This window comes from Cavia porcellus, unplaced genomic scaffold, assembly GCF_034190915.1.
Source record: "Cavia porcellus strain 051 isolate PalLab524CR breed Dunkin Hartley unplaced genomic scaffold, mCavPor4.1 scaffold_5, whole genome shotgun sequence".
Classification (NCBI taxonomy): Eukaryota; Metazoa; Chordata; class Mammalia; order Rodentia; family Caviidae; genus Cavia; species Cavia porcellus.
The window spans coordinates 29688545-29706729 of record NW_026947488.1 but is presented as its reverse complement, the minus strand read 5'-3'; the positions used below and the strand labels follow the sequence as shown (position 1 = coordinate 29706729).

At 39.6% G+C, this 18185-nt stretch overlaps 1 protein-coding gene across 1 annotated transcript; it reads right to left on the bottom strand.

The window, feature by feature from the left end:
• Nucleotides 1-13493: 13493 nt before the first annotated feature.
• Nucleotides 13494-18122, bottom strand: LOC100734844 (beta-defensin 123-like). The gene is made up of 2 exons (XM_023560046.2): nt 14755-18122; nt 13494-13680 (listed from the first exon to the last, which is right to left on the bottom strand). Exons 1-2 carry the CDS (start codon nt 14810-14812, stop codon nt 13541-13543), a joined length of 198 nt encoding a protein of 65 aa, XP_023415814.1. The 5' UTR covers nt 14813-18122; the 3' UTR covers nt 13494-13540.
• Between the last annotated feature and the right edge of the window lie 63 nt (nt 18123-18185).

Below are 18185 nucleotides of genomic sequence, written 5' to 3'. Positions count from 1 at the left end.
ACCACACCCTTACTCTTAAGAGTTCATATTTAATAGAAATAAGTAACATTCTCCTACATGGAAAGGAAAAATAACATTTACTACAGTTACAGTGTTTCCTTTAAAATATGGTGGACTGCATTATGGACACCAGCTTCTCACCCCTCCTGGAACCCACACATTTGCCAAGGTTCTGTTCTAGGAAGAATGCATTTCACTACCTCTTCATTTGGATCTTGGCATATGGCTTGCTTGGCCATAATACTATACAGCAAAACTAATAGTAGCTCTGAGCTTAGGCTTTAAGAGCTGATGAATTTTCTCATCTGCCTTTCTGTGCCTCTGCCATCACTGTGAGAAGAATGTGTCCAAGGAGAATGAGAGATGCATGGAGCAGAGCCGTGCAAGATGGCCTAGTGATCAACAGAGAAAACCAGCTGTCCCAGCCTCTCCAGTCCCAGCATGGTAACCCACCCAAGCCCCAGCTACAAAAGGTCACATGAATGATAGGAGAGCACTGCGGTTTTAACTTTTGAGACTGGGAGTGGCTATTACTTACAATGAGTAACTAATATAGAAGGCCGGCAGACAGGTCAGAAGAGATACAAGTGCTTTTTAGTGCAATGATGGCAAGATCTATCATTGCAAAGACATAATAACAGGAATATACTTCTTCCTGACATGAAATAAGACCCTTGTCTCTATGAAAAATTAATGCTATGCACCAAATGTCATCAGAGTTTTTCTGTAAGGACCCCGCTGGTATATGCTTTAGGGTTTGCAGGCCATACAGTCTCTGTCACAGCTACTCATCTCTGCATTTGGACACAGGAGCCATGACAGTATGTAAAGAAATGGGTGCTGCTTCACGCCATCCAACGCTATTTAGAGACACTGATATCTGAATTTTATATCATCTATGCATTATTAAATATTATATCTTTTCAACTACCTAGAAATATAAAAACCATTTTTACTCATGGATTATGCGAAACCAGACATGAGACTGAATCTACATGGGTGCACATCCGAAGCTGAATGATGTCAGGAAAGTGGAGATGGAGGGTATTCACACAGTGCCAGTGCAGGGTGTGGATCAGAGACCAGACATCTGTGAATCTCAGGAATCCCTTCTCACCCTCAGATGCTTGGACCCCTGTGAAGGTTGGAAGTTCTAGGATGTGATCGGCAAGAAGAGGAAGCCTGACTCCAATCAGGAGGCACTACCAAGTGCTAAGCATTTCAGGTAAATTATCTAAAGAGATCCCAGTAATCCACTGTGATGGATTTCTTACCTTATTTAAATAAATATTCACTTTTCTGTCTAATTTTGAATTTGTAATTTTGTATTTTTAAAAAGAATTCCAAAACTGTTAAAGTGCCAGACTCTACAAAACCAGAATATTCTTCTAAGTGGGAGACAGTCATTCTGAGGAAAAATCTAATGACATTTGGTCCAAATAAGAATAAACATTTTCAGGCTGGGGATTTAGCTTAGTGGCACAAGTGCCTGCCTGGCAAGTGCAAGGTCATGAGTTCAATCCCTGGTAACTAAAAAAAAAAAAAAAAAAAAGAATATATATTTTTTTCTAACTAGAAGTTCCATTTCTGAGTATATAACAATACCCAAGTCTCCCACATAAGCAATGTGTTCAATGCCTATTAAAGCAAGGCTCATGGTGGCAGGAAACAACATGGACTCTTTCACTGAGGTAACTGGAGAGTGAAATGCAATGGGTACACAACATAGAGAGTTATGCATAGAAAGTAATAAGCTGGACAATTGAGTGTACACAAAGAAATACAGATGACCAGGCATGGTGGTGTGCACATGTAATCCCAGGACTAGGGGGCTGAGGCAGGAAGATTGCCATGAGTTGGAGGCAAGCTTGGGCTACACAGTGAATTCAAGGTCAGATTGGGCTATATAGTGAAACCCTGCCTCAAAAAAAAAGAAAAAGAAAAGAAAGCAAGGAAGGAAGAAGGAAAAGAAACATGAATGGGTATTTACAATTATTGTTGATTTTGTGAGAGTATCATATTAAAAAATAGTTGGACAGTCTCATACTAAGTTAAGCATACACTCATCATACAATTCAGCGATTCCATTATGTATTTATATGAAGACATGTCCACACCAAAACTTGAATTTTCATAGCAGCTGTATGCTTCAAAAGAGGAACAACCTAAATGTCCATAACTAATAAGCAGAAAAGTTGTGGTATATCCATTTAACAGAATAATATTCAGCAATAAAGAATAATTACACATGACATGGATGAACCTAAAAAGCCCTAGACTTAGTGACAGATGCCAGACCAAAAGAGAACAGAATGAGTGTTCATTTGTATGAAACTCTAGAAAATACAAATCTAATTAAAATCAACAACAAAATCAATGGTTTTCTGGAGCCAGTATGAGGAGATCAGCACTGACTGACTTGGAGCAAGAAGGATCTATTAGGATGATGAAAATATTCAATATACATGTGTCAAAATTCATGTTAAAATTTACATCCACTATGTGTATCCTTTTATGTAAGTTATATCTGGTTAAATTTGACTTTTAAAAAACTTGTGCTGAGTTTTACAAAATAGACCAGCAAATGAGATATATGACATAAAATCATCTGCATCAATCAAAATATACATACATTTAAAAGGTATATATTAAAACATGGGAATAATTTATCTCTATGTGGGAAATGGATGAGTGTTGATTATGACAATGAAAATCAATATATCCATAAAAAAATAGGAAGTCTTTGCAGAATATCAATTTTGACTAATTTTCCATAATTTAGTTGCTCAACTTTCTGCAACAAAGGGTTAAAAAGAAACTGTACGGTCGACAATGGGCTTACTAAGGATTACTAGTGAGGAAATCAGTACTTTTGGCTGAAATCAATTTCCTTTCCTTCTACAAAGGGCTGCAAAGAGGAGCCTGAGGTGCCTTTGAGTTTACAAGACCCAAGACAAGACCAAGTGGCACAACTCCCTTCACTCCTGAGGAAGGGGTTGTTTATTGTTGGAAGGATGAGGCACTGGTATGAGAGCCTTGAAAGAATGGAGGGAGAGGAGAGAGCAATTCAACAGGGGACCACCCTTGCAGAAAGCTTAAAGGGGAAGACATTTCCTGTCTTGGGTACTTTTTTCTCATTGCTGAGACAAAACAGTGAACACCCAAAATGATAGAAAGAAAGGTTTATTTCTCCTAAAATTGAAGGTTTCAATCCATACTCAGCTGGCTCCAAGGCAGGGTGGTGTAGCTGAGGGGCAGCTGTTCAGAGTGGCCACAAACAGCAAGAGTGAAAAGGATAAAAGAAGAAAAAAAATGCCTTCTTCCCTCCCTTATATGATATACTGGCTCTGCCCCTGGATATGCACACTCACACTGTTAATCCCAGCGCTAGACAAGGAACCAATCACAAACACTAGATTCAATCACCTCCATGATTGCATGAGGCTTGGGAAGGTCACCTAAACACAAACCATAACATTTCCTTTATACAGCCAAGAGCTCCCCAGTGGCACAGAGCTTCTCCTTCACTGAAGTCATATTCTCATATCTATGTCTCCTTCTTTAAAGGATCCTATCACATGGGATGGGGCTGGAGCTCAATGGCAGAGCACTATCTAGGCTAGCCTGTGCAAGGCCCTGGTTTCATGAAAGAAAGAATGAAAGGATAGTGAATAGCAAAATAAGGTTGCAGAATAAAATGATGACATGGAGCCGTTGTTCCAGGATTTTCAGCAGTAGAGAAGACTCTTGGACCCTGGATATCTGGCACAAGAGACTATAAGACAAAATTCATTGCTGCACAAGTTAGAGAGGTACTCACCACCCCTGAATCATATCCATCTGCATCTCTGGGGTGTCATCATTCTTGATTTTCTTAAAACTCTCTCTCTCTCTCTCTCTCTCTCTCTCTCTCTGTGTGTGTGTGTGTGTGTGTGTGTGTGTGTGTGTGTGTGTGTGCATGTACATGCACATGTGTTGCTGGGGATGGAACCCAAGGCCTCACATGTGCTAGACAGGCACTATTCCACTAAGCTGCATGCTAAGCTCTCCACCATTCTGAAAATTCAGCATCTCTATATCCTCACTTCTAACAACTACCAATTATTTTGCCTTACATTCTAAGTTCCCCAAGATCTGATTGACTAAAAATAATCTGATTCAGTACTTAACAGAAACGAGCCATTTTAAATGAACACAACCCCACGGAACAGCCTCCCTTATTGCTATCTGCAAATTCCCTCTGTTCTTTCTTGAGGTTGCAGGCTCTCAATAGATGAAATGAATACATTTCTGTAAAATGAGAAGCCAAAAGCACATAGGAGACAGCAAGGAAAATAAGAAAGCAGAGGAGAAATGTGCACTTTACAGACAAGGTAACAGAGGTGGAAAAGAACCTAAACATGGTCCATAAGAAGAATTAGGCTGTGGAAAGGCAGGAAGCATCTGAAGAGGAATGTTCACACTATTGAGTGGACTTTGCTGTGAAGATTATAGTGAGAAATACTGTAAAGCACATGACACAGTGCCTGGCATAGAGCCCAGTGCCTGAAGACTGGTCACTATTGTTATCTCCCGTGAGTTCTCACTTTGCCAACTTCGTAGAATACCTGGGTCTTGGCCTTTTTCTCCCCTGAAGCTGCCTTGTCTCTTCTCAACTATCAGCCAGTTGACATCCAGTGTAAGGAACATTAGGATTGTCACTGACTCAAAGACCTCTAAAGGCTCACTGAGCTTTTTCATATTGGTTAGAAATCTAAGACACTTACCCAGAATTCAGGTTCAAGGCCATCTCTTTTCTTTGCATCTAGAAGGGATACAACATTACTGTCTGGGATCCGGTGAAAGTCAGCAAAGAATGATGTGGGCCTTTTTATCAAAACACGTGTCCAAGCTTGTTCCTGCCCCTTGTGCCTCCCTGGCCTCTTATCTCTAGTGTTTCCAGAGGCTGCTCTACCCCTCAACACTTTTGTTTCATTTGTCTTTTTTCCAAGGAACTAATCACGGCTCTCTCCATGTCAGATTACGTTTTCAGCCCTCAGAGAGTGGGCTTCTCTGACTTACTTCCCATTCAGAACTACCCAGGCCACTCTGAGGTGCTGGGAAGATGAAAACCAGGGGATAATTTAGATACACATCATGATCACATTCATCAGAGGGAATTTGTACCTGCACATGATATGTCTTGATTGCTCTTTTTGTTTCCTGTTTCCCTCCCCTGCCATCAACCCCTCTTCCCTTCCTTATCTACAAAGTTTTGTTTCCATTTTATCCTTCATTTCTCATTTTTTCTTTTCCCTTCCTTCCTTCCCTCCCTTGCCCCAAGTTCTCCCACTCAACTGAACAATTTCTTCATATTTCACAATTTCTATCATACATTTTGGTTCTCGCTTACACTTTTAGTTTCTCACATCAGAGAGACAAATGATGTTTACACAGGTGTGTCCAATTTACTTCACTTAAGAATATGATCTCAGGGCCGGAGATTTAGCTCAGTGGCATAAGCACTTGCCTTGCAAGCACAAGGTCGTGAGTTTGATCCCCGGTACCAAAAAAAAAAAAAAAAAAAAAAAAGAATATGATCTCAAGGTGCATGCATTTACCTAGAAATGTCTCAAGTTTATCCTTCTTTATGGCTAAGTAGCCCTCTATTGTTTTTTTTAAAAAGCATCTTTATTACCCATTCCTTGGTTGATAGGCATTTGGGTTATTTCCAAGAATTAGCTACTACAAACTGTACTGCTATAAACATGGGTGGCATATATCTCAATGGTATGATGCTTTTAATTCTTTTGGGAAGACACCCAGAAGGGGAATAGCTGGGTCAAATAGGACCTCTAGTCCTAGTTTTTTTTAGGAATATCCACACTAACTTCCACAAAAATTCCTGTTCTTAAAACACCTTCCTTAGGACATGCAAAACAAGCATTTTTACATGAGCTTTATGGCCTTCAAAAAAACATTCAAGGTAGTTTACTAAATCAGTCAAATCTAGATGTGCAGGCTGACTAGGGAAGAGCCGGATGCCAGCCCTCTACTGTGAGTCTGTGTTATTAGTGGACTGCAGAGGAGGAGAACAAGAAGTAAACAAGAAGCTAAGACCTGGGCAGGCTGACTGGGGGAGAGCCAGCCAGGCAGATAGACAAGAGCCAATGTTCCTTCCGCCCAACCCCTCATAAATGACCAGCTGCTCCAAAGAAACACAGGCTGTGATGACAGCTAATGAGATAAAATACAACTTAATGCTTATAGTGTTTAGTGTTTCACTAACTTTGCAGGCCTAAAACAGGTAGTCTGATCTTCTCTTCTGGGGATAACAATATGCAGTGTAGCATCTATGGGGGATCTCCTTCTGAAGGTGGTGGCCATTGTTAATTCCCTATCATCTTGTTTTGAAATCCTGTTATCACTCTCGTTGTTTTGTTTGGTTGGGTTTTATTGTTTTGTCTGGTTGGGTTTTATTGTTTTGACTAGTTTAATAGTTATTGTTGTATCTGATGGCATGGGCAGATATTTCGAGGATAACAAGATTATATTACGGTAGCCATTTTGGATTTACTAGTGTCTTGTTCTGAAATCCTGTATTTCTTTGATTGTTTTATTTTTATTGGTTGTATTCTGTTTTGTTTGATTTTACTAAGTCTGAGATATGGGCAGCTATTTTGAAGACAACAAGAGACATTGTGGTACTCATTGTTGATTTCCTATTGCTTGTTTTGAAATCCTGTGTCGCTTACAACTGTCTTGTTTTGACTGGCTTTATTCTGTTTTATTTTGCTTGGTTTTATTCTCTCTAAAATGAAGTTTAAAAATTAAATCAATCAAATTTAGATTATCCATTATGTACAAAGTACTCTCCTAAGCATCAGGAATTCAGAACAGTGTAGGATACTATCATCTCAGAACCTATCATACTGTACTAGGAAAAACTAAGTTATACCACAGTAATGACTTGTAAGGGTAAAAGTCTATTTCCCACTCATACTTATAACCCTGGCAGGTTGGCTAGTGATGCTACTCTACATCTTCTTACTTTAACCCCTGACTGATTGACTGAACAATCATGCAGTTGTTACTGATCTTGCTGGCAGAGGAAAGGAGATCTCTAAAGAGACTTGAGACCTGGACTGGACATTATTTATCCTGACCTTGGAAGTAAGGTGTAGTTAGCTCTCACTGGCTATAACAATGACATGGTCCCATCCAGCCACAAGAGGGCCAAAGTGCAATCTGAAAAAGGCTTAATATGCAAAAAACCAGAATTACCAAAACAATAAAAGATACATGTTGGTAAATACAGAGAAACTGGAAAGTTTGCATACTTAAATAATATAAAATGGTGTAGTTTTGAGGCTGCAAATGTTCAAGATTTGGCTGCTTTTTATGATGCTTTCAGGTCATCTTTTTTATTCTGTTCCTTCATTCCTCAGCAATGAAGATCTGAGCTCTCTCTTTACAGTCCACAGCTGGACTTCTTTTACTGGAGCTTCTCTTCTGGCCAACTCAAACTGTGTTAATAATATAAAGTAAAACCTAGATGGATAAAACCGCAAGAAGAAAACATAAGCGAAGCTCCAAGAAGTTTATCTGGGCAATGATTTTGGTGGGTATAAAAGCAAAGACTAGACACTAGACTTAGTGGTATTATATCTAACTTCTTTACAACAAAGAAAATAATCAGAAAAGTGAAAATATAACCTATGGAATGGGGAAAAATATTTGTAATCCATATATATACATAAGGTATTGGTATCCAAAATATATAGAAAACTCCAGTAACTCCATAAAAAGAAAACAAAAATCTGATCTTTAAAGGGACAAAAATTTAAGACATTTTTCAAAATAATACATACAAATGACCAATAGACATATGAAAAATTGCTCAGAATCAGTAATCATGAAAGAAATGCAAATTAAAACCACACTGAAACATCACCTTGCACCTATGAAGATGGCTATTATGAAAAAGATACAAGAGAAATGTCAGAGAGTATGAAGAAAAGGTGCACTTGTGTATTATGAGTGGAGATGCAAGTTAGCTTAGTAATTACGGGAATATCAATGTTCTTCAAAAAATTAAAAATAGAACTGTCATGTAATTCAGTGACTCCACTATTGGGTTTGCATGCAAAGGAAACGAAAGCAATGTGTTAAAGACATGGTTGAACTCCCAAGTTCACTGGAGCATTAATCACAATAATCAAGATAAAAAAATACCTGTATGTTAATGAATGAGTGGAAAAATAAAACATGCTATAATACACAATAAAATATTGTTCATTACAAAGAAAGGAAATTCTTCCATTTGTGACAACTTGGAGGACATCATTTTAAGTAAAATAAGCCAGTCCCATAAAAGCAAATCCTGCCTGATCTCACTTATTATGTAGTATCTGAAAATGTCAAACTCATAGAATAGAATTGAAAGGATTTTGCCCCAGATGGGACACTAGAGGGAGGGAGGCTGGGAGGCAGAACCAAGGGGCTCTATCTTGAGGTCACCTTTCCTGCCTCTAGGCAATTTACCTGTGGCGCAAAATGAATACCAATGGGCTAACTGGGTATCACTAATGCCCTTAGGCACCACCCCAAACCTAAGCTACATAAATGCCCCCACACCACGTGTCTGGCGGAGAGAATGCCAGGCCGCCAGAGGTCATGGAGTCTCTCTCCACATTCTTAAAATAAAGGCCACTTTTATTTCATACTTCTTATCTTTTTAGCCGCGGCAAAAATTCTATCAGATGGTTCCCTTCCACGCCGAAAATTCTATCAAGAATGATGATTGATGGGGCTAGAGGATGAGGGAAAAGGGAAATGTCAGTTAAAGAACTCTCAGGGTCTGGAAAGATGGCAGAACAGTAAACAGCAGAGTAAACAGAGAGAGAGAAACAGTCCAGATGCTGGAATATAGCATTCTGGAGAAAACAAGAAGGAAAGAAGTGGGTCCCCTCAACACAGGAAGAAACTAAAGTGAGAACTGAAAACCATAAAGAGAATTAAAAAAAAAAAAACAAAGAAAGAAAAGAAAAACTTAAACAGAAGAAGGCAGTAGCTGGCAGCAGTCTCACTGGATCCGGTCCACTGTGCAAGAAGCACTGTTGGAACCCAGAGACACACGGTCACAGTGAAGCTGGTGCTAACAAGCCTGAAGGCCTAGAGAGGAGATGCAGTGGCAGAGGGGAGCCAACAGACCAGAGAAGTGCACTGGCTGGCAGTGTGGGGGACTCAGTCCTCTAGCAGGAGAGGGCAATTGGCAGGGAGTCATTTTGGAGTTGGATAGGATAAGCCCAGAGGCAGACCTGCAGCCAGCATCATTCAGCCACTCCTAGCTTCAAGCAGACTGGTGGAAATTGCTTGGACTGAGTCCCACCCCTGTGTGCAGCCCAATAGCCACTGCTGAGGTTTCCCTAAAGCTATCCCTAACCAACCCCATCTGCCCTGCGCACACTAATATGGTGAAGACTTCCTGTGGTTGACCAGCTCAGAAGGGAGTGCCAGCCTGCCCTGCCCTGGCTTACACTCCAGTAGCCACCAGCAGACCTAACCCTAACCCCAACCCTAAGCAGCAAACAGCAGAAATACCTAGTCATCACACTTCAGAGTAATTATAACCAATACAGGAAGTGCCGGGGACCCCATTACCCACTTGTCCAGAAGAAACCAGGAACGTGACAAGAGGAAGAGGCAAAAGGCAGCCTCTGGCCTCCAACCCAAGCAGTCCAGGAGATGTAAACATGGAAGAGATACAGAGTCGCACATCTGCAGTTTCTGAAGCAACGGCAACTGAAATAAAGAAACAACTCCATGAAGCTATAAAAGAACTTAAAACAGAAATATTATTTCAGGTAAAAGAAGATATGAGAAACATAATAAAAGAATTGCTAAACACCTCTAAAGAAGACACAGATGGAAGAATAGAGGAGCATAGAAAAAGGAGGGAAACCTTCAATAAGAAATGTAAAAAAATTTAGAATACATGAAACAGATTTTAAGAAATTACCAGGAATTTAAAAACACCACTGAAAGCTGGCAAAACCACTTGAAAGAAACTAAAGATAAGACTGTCAAACCTTGAAGACAGGTTTGCAGCTTGTGATCACAGAAGGAAAAATCGCTTTAAAATAACAAGGAACTAGGAAGTAACAATACAAAGGCTAGAAGATGACAAGAGGATCTATAACTTAAGAATAAAAGATGTGAGTGAAGGAGCAGGGGTAAATGCAAATGAAATACAAAGGCCATTTACAGATATAATTAAAGAAAAATTCCCAAGCATAGGAAAAGGAAATGATATTCAGACAAATGAGGCATACAGAACTCCAGCCAGCTATAACCAAAATAGATCTATACCTAGACATATAATAATCAAGATCCTAGAAATTCAACACAAGAACAGAATTTAAAAGCAATCAGAGAAAAGAAACATTACCTATAAAAGAAAATCCATCAAAATCATGACAGAATCCTCAACACAAACTATCAAATCAAGAAGAGCTTGAAGTATTCCAAGCCCTGAAAGAAAATAACCCAGATTGATATACCCTGAAAAACTATCTCTCAGAATTAATGGAGAAACAAGATGCTTCCATGACAAAGAGGAACTGTGGGAGTTCATGACCACCAGTCCAACCCTACAAAAAATACTGAAGGACATTCTAGAGAGAGAGAAAAAAGACCATGGTTTCAGGAACAACAGCAGAGAAGACTAGCTGAATGGCGCAGACAGTGGAATGAAGGGGAAAAGTAGACAACCAACGACAGAAAAATAACATGGCAGAGATGAGGCAGAGAAGGTTGGCCATAATCACTAATATGGATGGCCTCAACTCACCAGTAAAAAGAAACACAGGCAGAGTGGATCAAAAGATAGGGTCCATCAATATGCTCTATATAATTATATAAATATAATTAACCCAAAAGAAGGTTTATAGACTGAAAGTCAAAGATGAGAAAACAATGCTCTGTGTGACAGGGAACCAGAAAAAAATGGGAGGGGGGAGTAGCTTGCCCATCAGCTGCAGATTGGTTAGAAAGCCATGACACTTTTATATAATGGAAAACTACTCAGCTATAAAGAAAGAAAACCTTGAGGCTCTTGTAGGTAAGTGGATACAACCTGAGATCATGCCCAGAGATAAAAAGGCTCAGAATCACATAGGTGAATACTGGGTTGCCACCCTAATTTAAAAACCAAAGGAGTTAGTGGGATACAAAATGTACAATGAACCCTGTGAAAGTAAAAGGGGAGGAATTGTCTAAATAGGGAAGGCAGAGGCCACTGTTAATCTATTATCATGATTTGAAACCCCTATTGTTTTCATCATTCTGTTTAATTTGGTTTTATTCTGTTCCAGTTTGTCTATTAGATTTGATGGCCTGGACAGCTATTCCAAAGATAGCAGGCTATATTATGGTAACCATTTTTTATTTCCTATCAACTTGATTTGAAGCCCTGTATTGCTTTCACTGTCTTGTTTTGACTGATTTTATTTGATTCTGTTTTGTTTGATAGTATCAAATCTAAGGGTATAGGCAACTACTTTGAAGACAATAAGATTCACTATGATACCAATTCTGGTTTGACTATTATCCTTTTTTGAAGTCCTATAATGTCTTCAATGTTTTGTTTTTATTGGTTTTGTTCTTTACTGTTTTGTTCAATTTTATTACGTGATGATATGGGCAATTTTTCTGAAGATAACAAGAGGCATTATGGTAACTATTGTTACCACCTTGTATTTTGTTTTCAAGTCATGTACTATGTCCATCCTTTTGTTTTGACTGACTCTATTTTATTTTGTCACATTTGGTTTTATTCTTTTCAAAATTTAAAAAAAGAACTCTCAGTTATGAGTAAATTCTGTAGATTTACTGTACAGCATGCTGAGAATCTTAGTTCATTTATGCTTCTGTAACAAAAACACCCGACTGTAAAGAACAGAAAATATTGCTCTCAATTCTGGAAGTCAGAGAGTTCAAGATCAAGACTGACGAGGCCATCCCTCTGCTTCCCAGGTGGTACCTTGTTGGTGCACCCTCCTCCAGTAGGGAAGAATACTTTGTCCTCACATGATGCAATGGAAGAGATAAAAAGGAGCAAACCTCTTCCATCAGGCCTTTTCATGAAGGCATCGAATCCGACTCAGTCACCGCCTAAGGATATACTTCTTAATTCCGCCACATTGGGATTAAGTTTAGATATGAGTTTCCTTTTTCTTTTTGGTCTTTTTGAGACAGGGTCTTACAGTGCAGTTCAGGCTGGCCTTGAATTCACTGTGCAGCCCAGGCTGGCCTTGAACGAGAAGTAATCCTCCTACCTTAACTTCCCAAGTGCTGGGACTGCAGGCATGTACACCACACCCAGCTTCAGTATGAGTTTTTGATTGGACAAAAACATTTAAACCACAGCAGTGACTATATTTAATACTGCAATGTATACTATACTTTAAAGTTACAAAATACTCTTTTTTGCAACTTTATAGTATACATTGCAGTATTAAGCACATTGCAATAAAAAAATACAGTGATTATGGAAGGTGATAGATGCATGGATTAACTTGAGTCTGGTAACCATTTCACTGTGTATATGTATATGCAATCACCATCCTGCATAACTTAAATACACACAATTTTTATCTTTTAAATAGACCTATTAAAACCATAAAATATTTTGAGGAATAGATGAGCTAAAGAATAAAAAGCTCTCGACCCACAGTAGGTGCAGTTGTCGCTCCTGTATTTACAATTTTTCCTCAGTGTTCATGGAAGATTGACCCCTGACCTACCACAGATATCAAAATTCATAAACACCCAAGCTTCTTAGATAAATACCCAGGTATTTTCATGTAAACCACACACATCTTCCCACAGACAATCAGCCCTCCCTATCCAGGGGTTCCACATCCACAAATTAAATCAGACACAGGTGACAAAGTCCAGAAAAATACTTTCGTCTGTTCTGGACATGCACAGATGGTTTTTCTCTTGTCGTTATCCCCTAAATAATACTGTATAAAAGTATTATATAATGTTTACAGTATATTAGCTATTCTAAGCAATATAGATATGATTTAAAGTACAAAGATGATGTGCATAGGTTATATACCGCTCTACAGAAGGGAGTAGACCACCCACAAATTCTAGTATTGTCAGGGTTCCCTCACAGACCCCAAGGAACAACTATACTTTAACTCTTCTCTGGATGACCTAGAAGACCTAATGCAATGTAAATGCTATGCAGATTGTTGTAATACTCTGTTATCTAGGGACAAGAAAAAGTCTCCATATCCAGTACAGGTGCAATCATTTTTCAAATATTTTCAATATTCAGTTGATTGAATCCATAGATGCAGAAAGTACCCACAGATACAGCAGGCTGGATCCTCAACCATCAAGCTCTTCTGCCCGAGCTTGATTAAGTAAACTGAGAGATAAACACAGTCATCAGTCACACATATTTTATTTAAGTTCAGAAATCTACTGAGGCCAGCCTCTGACAGTTTTGTCTTCTGTTTGTGGCCTTGGACTCCAAAGCACTAGTTCACTTGTGTGGTAAGTTTGGCATGTACTTGGGCTTCACACAGCACACTTTACCACTCAGGCAGAACACATAAAATTTTTCATCCTTTGTGCATTTTTCCCGGCAGGAGCCACGCTGCCTCCAACATCTTTCAGTGTTGCCTGATACAAAGAGTAAAAACAAAGGTGCCTTTGTCAGTCATGAGAGAAAATAGGTCCTGGATTGAGAACAGTAAGAGGTGATCACAGAGGAAGGTTTCGCCTCCATATATTTAGAATGGCATGCAGCCGCATGCCCACTCCGGACACACCACATCCCAGCCCTGCCTGAACGTCCCCTCTCAGAAAGGCGGTGGGTCAGGATGGTGGAGAGCAGGGATCATGGAACCAGGACCGGAACTGAAATCTGTCTGCAGCACAGGCCAGCTGGTCGACCTTGAGCAGAGGGCTTGCTCTGTCACAGCACCAATTCTGTGTCTTCTAAAAAGAAGATATTAACACCTGCCTCAAAAGTTGTTGTGAGAATCAAATTAAATAGTGTTTTTTTAAATCAACATTAAGTAAACTGAAGTATGAAATGAAAGGACTTGGAAAGATTCAAAATTCAAAAAATCATTTCATAAGTCAAAATTTACACAGCAGGAACCCATTAGCAAATAAAGCAGGTAATGGCTTAAGAGAAATACAGAGTGGAAAAGAGGATATTTTAATCAAGAAGAAAAAATAGGAATCAAAGGAATGTGCTAGATACGGATGATAGGCAAAAAAAAAATAAAAATAAAAATCCAACATAATAAAATGAACCACTAAAGAAAAAATAAGGAAACAGGACAAAAACTCTAAACTATTTCAAGTAAAAATTTCCTGAGGTAGAAAAATAGTTGAAAACAAATGCTAAAAAAAAATTTCTCAAACTTAAAAGGTTGATAGAAAACGAATGTATTATCCACCAAACTGATAAGCAAAAAGATTCAAGCATTTATCCTGCCTTTCCCCACTAAATTCTTTAAGACCCTAAATAACCAAATAGTGGCTGAGGAGAAACATCTCTTTGGCAAGTGGTTCAGTTAAGGCATGAATGCTCTTCCCAACAAATTGTGCGTAATTCCCCCCCCCCAACACCAAGTTTTCATTCAAACAGTACTTGGTATTACCCCTCATCTGGTCACCCTCCCCAGGCCCTCACCAAGACCCACTCTCCTCCCCCTGCTCTCCCCTTACAGAGGTGCAGGTTACCTGGAATGGCCTGGGACAAGAGCAGCAGCACAACCAAAGTTAGCAGAAAAGTCTTCATGACCACGGAACCAACAATGCAGGGTCAGGTCTGGCAAGAGGCCACCGCAATGGGAAGGAGCTCTGGACTCTGCTCTCCCTAATCAACCAGGACATGTGTTACTTACACGTGCCTTCAGCTGCCCATGGGTACAGCCTGCCCTGAGTCACCCTGCCTCCCTCATGTCCAATCACATTCCCTGTGCTTCCACATCCACCAGGCGGACCACACATCCCTGAGACGACAGGCTTCCTTTTGTCCATTTTCACCTTTTAGGGACCAACAAGAATAAACTGTACAACAGCCAGAGGGATGTTGTTTTCAATATACATCACCCCTTGTTAAAAAAAACCAGCTTAAAATCTACAATACACTACAACCTTTAGTATGCCCTGGCACTGAACTCCCACATCCCCAGCACTGAAATCCACAACTATCCTGGTTCTAACATAAACTGAACAACTTCTTTTCTTCAAATGCATTTTTCCACTTTGGGAGCTCACTTTGGGAGAAAGAAGAAAGACCGTTCGCTATACTCGCAGGAGAATGTGTCTATTACAATGTTTTTATCTAAAAGAACAGATTCTATTACCTTAAATGCTGCTTTAGGAAAGAGGGCAAAAGAGGACAGAAAATGTTGAAAATGTTCACCTCTGTGTCCTGGCTGCGCCACTTAGTGCTTTGTGACCTTGGAGGGTCTCTTCCCCTCTAGGATTCGATATCATCAGTGAGCAGATTGGATCAGACAAGCTGTAAAAACCAACCTAATTCCCCTACACCATATGGGTCTCTGGATGCAAAAAAAAAAAAGCGTAGCAAATGAAATAAATCAGAACTCTGGGTTTCCACCACCAACACAGATCTAGCTAATTGGGTTTACACCTAAAAAATCTTAGGCTGTAGTCATTAAACCCAGATTCTCTACACACCAGGCTCTAAGGCCTCTACCTTTGATACCCGAACCCAATATGTTATATGGCCCTTGAAACCACAAATCTCTCTTTGGGCTTGTTCCTAGTATAGTCCAAGCACGAAGATTTGCTCAGATTATTATAAAGGCTCAGTATTCTCTCAGGATGTCGATCAGACCTCACCATCTGCCTGTATTTGATCAGCCAATAGTATGCTTTTTATAGTATCACTTGTACTAAATTTCAAAGACACCCACCATCATGAAGCTTCTCCCCATCAAGAAACAGAAGCTATTTCCCTGTCCTTTAAGTCTAGGCTTACCTTTCAACTTGCTTGTAACAATGGGACGTTAGCAGAGGATGCAACTAGAGGCCTGAAAAGTGCTTAGAAACCAGGTTACATTCCAGCACCTCATCCTAGCCACTGCTCTTGGGAACCCTACCACGTCTATGCTGTAAGCCAACCAGGATTTGCTACTACAAAGCAGTCATCAAGCTTCCCACCAGGTAAGTAGTCACTCAGTTCCGGACCCTCCAGCCACAGCCACAGCCGCCAGATCTCCCCACCCCTGACACACACACCAAAAAGAACCTGCCCAAACAAACCTTATAAGCAATCTTGAATTTTAAATGTTTAAAACTGCTACAGTTTTGAACAGCTTGTCACACAACAAACACTAAATAATATGTCGTCCTTTTCAAGATGTTAGCAAGGTTGGCTGCTTCTCCAAGCAGAGTGAAAACCTGTCCTATTCTCTCCCAGCTCCGCATGAACAATACTGGGCATTTCTTAGCTTCAGGTAGTGTAATCTCTGTCTCTGGTATCACATGGCACCCTCCATGTGTGTTTATTCAAATTCTCTCTTATAAGGACACCAGCCATGGAATTAGAGCCCACTTTAATTTGGTGTGATTCCACTTTATTACACTGGCAAAGATCATACTTCCAAACAAGTCATACTAATAGGTATCTGGTGTCAGAACTGGAACATACATTTTGCTTTTCTTTTTGTCTTTTTTTTTTTTTTTTTTTTTTTTTGTCTTTTTCTATCCGTACCAGGGATCGAACTCACGACTGCACACGTGCAAGGCAGGTGCTTATGCCGCTGAGCTAAATCCCCAGCCCCTCTTTCTGCCTTTTTGAGACAGGGTTTCGCTATACTGTTCAGGCTGGCCTCGAACTCACAGCAATCCTCCTCCCTTAGCTTCCAGAGTGCTGGGATTTGAACACGCTTTTTGGAGAAGACAACAATACAGCCAATGGTATATTTTTAGAAATTTTTACTATGAATGAAACAACCTCTTTCCATACATTTTAGGCCCTTTTATCTTTTTATGGATTGTCTATTCAAAGTTTGCTATTGTTCTATAGAATTTGTTTTATATCTTCCCATCAGGTTGCTTTTCCACCCTCAATTTCTGGAATTCTTATTCTTAGGTACTGTGTTCAATTGACTGGTTCTCTAACTTTTCAGATTTTTACCTCCTAGTTTCCACCTGACGGCCTTTTTCTCTAGCTTCTGAGAAATCATTAACAAAGTTATCTTCTAGGCTTTCTATGCATCTTTTCATTTTCTGCTCTCATTTTTTAGGCTCCTTGACTTTGTCTTTTTGTATCAGCCTACATTTGTTTCACACTTACAGTAGCTTTAGTTTCTCTGAGTTTTTTAGTGATAGTTCCTTCTCTGTAAAATATGTTTCCTATAACTGACTGGTTGGTTATTTTGTTTCATATTAGATGGTTGCCTCCAATCAACAATCTTGTGGCTAATGATTCTTAACCACTCGCTCATATATAAGTGTATCACTGCAAAGCTTAGAAACTGTGTGAATATATTAGTTCTGTTTGATTTTGGTCTCTAACTTTCATAAGATTACTTTGATGACAATACTTATTAGCATGTAAGCATGAGGGACTAAAGTGCTGCATGGGCAGAACTTGCCAGTCATGACACTGACAGTCAGGTGATGTGGTGGGGGATATAGTGAAGAAGTGTCAATGTCAACAGACCTTTAGATCTTTTCTACGTCCCTACTAATCTGCTATGCATTCTGGGAGCTACACAGAGAATTACAACTGGGGGCTAAAGACTCTCCCAGCCACCGGTATACATGTGTCAGCTAATCTCATTCCCAGTTTACTGAATGTATCACCAGTGATGTTTGGAAACCTCAGGAACAAAGACCTTCTTCTTCACTCTTGATAGAGAAAATCTTTAAGCCTTTTTTCAACTTATAGTAGTATAGATACAGGGTGATGGCTGTCAGTATGAAAAGAAGAGACCGTGCATCTAAGGATCAGATCCTTAAATATTATTTCAGCCAAACCTCCTTATTTTAATGCCCTGAAGCATTTCTCTTTTTTCCTATGTTCAAAGTGTCAGATTCTGCGCTTTTCTTTATTCTGTGGTTTAAATTAAATTGTTCTTTGTTTTTCTCCACTGTGGACTTTGATCCAGTTTTCTCTAATCAGCTAACTCATT

Excerpts from the sequence above, each read along its gene's own strand:
- LOC100734844 (XM_023560046.2), bottom strand. The coding sequence starts at position 14,812 with ATGAAGACTTTTCTGCTAACTTTGGTTGTGCTGCTGCTCTTGTCCCAG. Across the intron at positions 13,681-14,754 it reads CTTGTCCCAGGCCATTCCAG|GCAACACTGAAAGATGTTGG; the intron begins GTAACCTGCACC and ends TCTTTGTATCAG.